The 3224-nt window shown below is 39.2% G+C and overlaps 1 protein-coding gene across 9 annotated transcripts in view; it reads left to right on the top strand.

Annotated features, from left to right (window-relative positions):
• The window catches only part of LOC109487976 (protein phosphatase 1A-like), a 19019-nt gene that overhangs the window by 2898 nt on the left and 12897 nt on the right, over nt 1-3224 (top strand). For all 9 annotated transcript variants that reach the window (XR_002141298.1, XM_019792110.1, XM_019792108.1 and 6 more), the window contains exon 2: nt 2879-2987. Coding sequence is in view for 8 of the 9 variants with exons in the window: in XM_019792110.1 (XP_019647669.1) it covers nt 2879-2987 (109 nt within the window). In the remaining variant the exon portion in view is untranslated. The remainder of the gene's footprint in view (nt 1-2878; nt 2988-3224) is intronic.

The following is a 3224-nucleotide window of genomic DNA, read 5'->3' as shown; positions in this document are numbered from 1 at the left end:
ATAAATAATTTCTATTTATTTTGGTAGCTACCTGGAATTCAGCATAAAACGAAAACAAACATTTTCGTAATGTTGTCAAATTTGTGTAATACTGTTGTTGGCTAAGTCTAGTTGTCTAAGTCTCGAAATCGTCTAGGTCTAGTTGGGCCATGTTGATTTGATTATATGGATGACATCCTCTCGGGAAACCCCAAAACTGATGCGAGCGCGCGAATAAAAAAAAAGTTTTGCAAAAAAAAGTTGCTTTCATGAAATCTACGTTGTTATGAAGGTCGAACAAATGACACAGAGTATGGTATGGCGAATAATCTACTCTTTAAATTCATTTCTTTGCATTTTAGTTTTTTGTTTGATTTTGGCTATTGGAATCGTTTTCAAATATTTTTTTGCAACTTTCGGTATATATTTGCTCATTTTGCAACTGGTTTGTACAATTTACAGTGTGGTTGGAAACTTTTTTTTTTTTGGAAACGGCCGAAAATTCATGCGCTAGCGGATGTCATCCATATAATCAAATCAACATGGCCTAATCTGCAACGAAGCAAAGCAACAGACCTAAGTCTTGACTACATGTATGACCTATGCTGTAATAGGTCGTGCTGTCAGCTACCCAGCGTGGGCGATCGTTAGGTGTGGCGCAGATTACGTCACGTAATAAAGGAGCGACCTTCCTGGATTGTCTCTCGTAAAGGTCACTGCCATGGTTATGTCTGACCATAACACAGCTACACGTAGGATAACAGAGTGGTATTTGTTGGCTATGGTATATTCAATTCTTTATCATTTATATCAACCTTGCAGAAATACATATGATGTTACTTGAATGACATTGATATTTACAGTAAAACATAAATACATAACATTACATAACGTTGCATAAATATATACATAAATATATATATACATATTTTTAATATGAACTGTACATCCCAGACATAACAAGTACCATTCTGATTATACAGTCTGATGGACTGATGGTTGTGGGAAAGAGTTCTGAGTCTGCCGCCAAGTCTTTTTGTTCTGGCTGTGTTTTGTTTGGCTGTGTTTTGTCTGGTTGGTAGACATAAAATTTTAGTGTGTAGACTTACTCGTAATGAAGTAGATGGCAAAATATGGTAAAGACAAAGAGTGACATCATTACCAATAGAGAAGGTCTTGATGGTTTCAGTGGAAAATGTAGCTCATACTGCAGTGTGCAAAATACCAACTGGGCAACCAAATTTTACTTGGGGCAACCTATTTTTGAACCTAGGTAGCCCAGTGTGCTACCTGAATTTTAAGAATGCCCCCCTCCCCCCCAAAAAAAATCATGCTCATTTGGCTTGCACCACTGTAACCAGCAGATGCTTTTTAATTTTAGGTATTAATGGCTATTACTAGTATCTAAAGGCTGTTAGAAATATTGTTAAAGGCGTATGTATGTAACATTACTTGATTTTGAGGAAAGTAGTAACTTACAGGTGGGGCAACCTAAAATTCTGATGGGCAACCTAATTTTTGCGGTAGGTTGCCCACTGGGCAACCTGGGTCAAAAAAGTAGTTTGTACACTGTACTGCAAATGGCATATGGAGTGCACAGGTTGGGTTTCAGGACTGTTTCTGTTTGTGATGCATGATTGCACTTGTTACAATGTTAGGTTTCATGTTGTTGACAACCTGGGTCAGCTTTAAGTTCAAGGTCAGCACAACATTCCAAGCCAAGAAGTGCACACAGACTGTTATTCAAGTTTCCCTTTTCACTACCAACTTGTAAGTTATAGGTGAAAGATCAATGTAGTATTACAGTGTACACGAGGAAATTTTACTCAAGCTAAAGATAAAGTAAGATATTAAGGTTAATCCCAGCAAAACCTTGGTACAAACTTTACAGTCTCAAGAACTGTCTAAAATGCTATTGCTAACTTGATAATTTAAAGTTAGTGATGTAACAAATGTATGATTAAAACACATTTTTTTTCGTTTTTGCATAAATGTACACGAATGAAAGTTCATCTGAGTTAGTAAAATACATAATGAGAATCAAAGTTCAACTGTTCTCCAACTCAAGGAAATGAACTCTCCGGAATTTTCTACTGAATTGCTCAGAGAACAGTTTAATTCTCAACAAGGGAAATCGTAGATTTCAAACCTCCGGGTTTTTTTGTGTTCTATTGGTTTAGGTTATTTGTTTGTGTGTAGTATGAAAGTTATGTGCGTAATATGTTTGATGGCTCGGTATGGACTGTTGATTAACGTGTCTCATAGTCTGACAGCCTGCACCGTCACCCGCGCCATTACCCCTGACGTCATCCCACGCCGTCATTGCTGCGCCGTCACCCAAAATTTTTATCGGAACCAGACACCCCTCTGTTTGACCCCTTTTGAATGCTAAGACCCAAAACTGCAACCGCCCCATTCCTTAACAACATGGTAATTACCATTTTCAGCATGGCGGGGGTGTCCGGAGCACTTAAAAACCTTTTATTTCGACGCCCATAAACACATATGCAATTAAACAAAAACGTTCTGCATCATCTGCAGCCCAATAGCAATACGTATACCGAACAACAGACAAATCCGTCCAGCCGATCGCGAGAAACAGCTGCTGACAGAAATGTTTCGAACCATAGTAAAACCTCCTCGCGGAAGGATATCTCCTTCCCCGGAGGTAATAAGTAAATGTACATCACTGGCTGTCCATACCCATATGTAATTTCTGAGTGTTGTGTTTCCAGCAGTGATAGTTTTAACCCTACTATTATGTCTTAAGAATGACCCACTATGTAAAATGCACTGATTGTAACGTAGCCACTTTACTCTGCAGTGTGGAATCCTCAATAAAGGTTTCAAAGATCCAGCTGTAATAAGACTAATGTCTGAATGTTTTTTTGTCCTGCAGAGATAGTGAACACGAGTGAGCCTGGTGAGGTGGACCTGGCCTACATCATGCACGTTCTGTGCTACGAGGAAATCGAGGGGCTCCCACCAGGAGGGGGGCTGGTCTCCAAGTAAGTCACGCCTGCGTAATTTCCACCTGTGTAGGTAGCACGTCGGAAGAACATACTGCACCAGCGCCAAACCACATACTGTATTGTGCGTAGCACTTTGGCAGAACGTCTCATATAAGGTCGTATTTGCATCTATAAGGACAACATCTTGTCTGTAGTTTTAAAATGTTAAATTGGAAGAAATGTCATCTGCAACAGGCAAAATGCTGATGCAAAACCGTGAAAAATCAGGATTTG

Source organism: Branchiostoma belcheri, unplaced genomic scaffold (genome assembly GCF_001625305.1).
Source record: "Branchiostoma belcheri isolate BF01 breed outbred unplaced genomic scaffold, Haploidv18h27 scaffold90, whole genome shotgun sequence".
NCBI lineage: Eukaryota > Metazoa > Chordata > Leptocardii > Amphioxiformes > Branchiostomatidae > Branchiostoma > Branchiostoma belcheri.
This window is presented reverse-complemented; position numbering and strand designations above follow the sequence as displayed.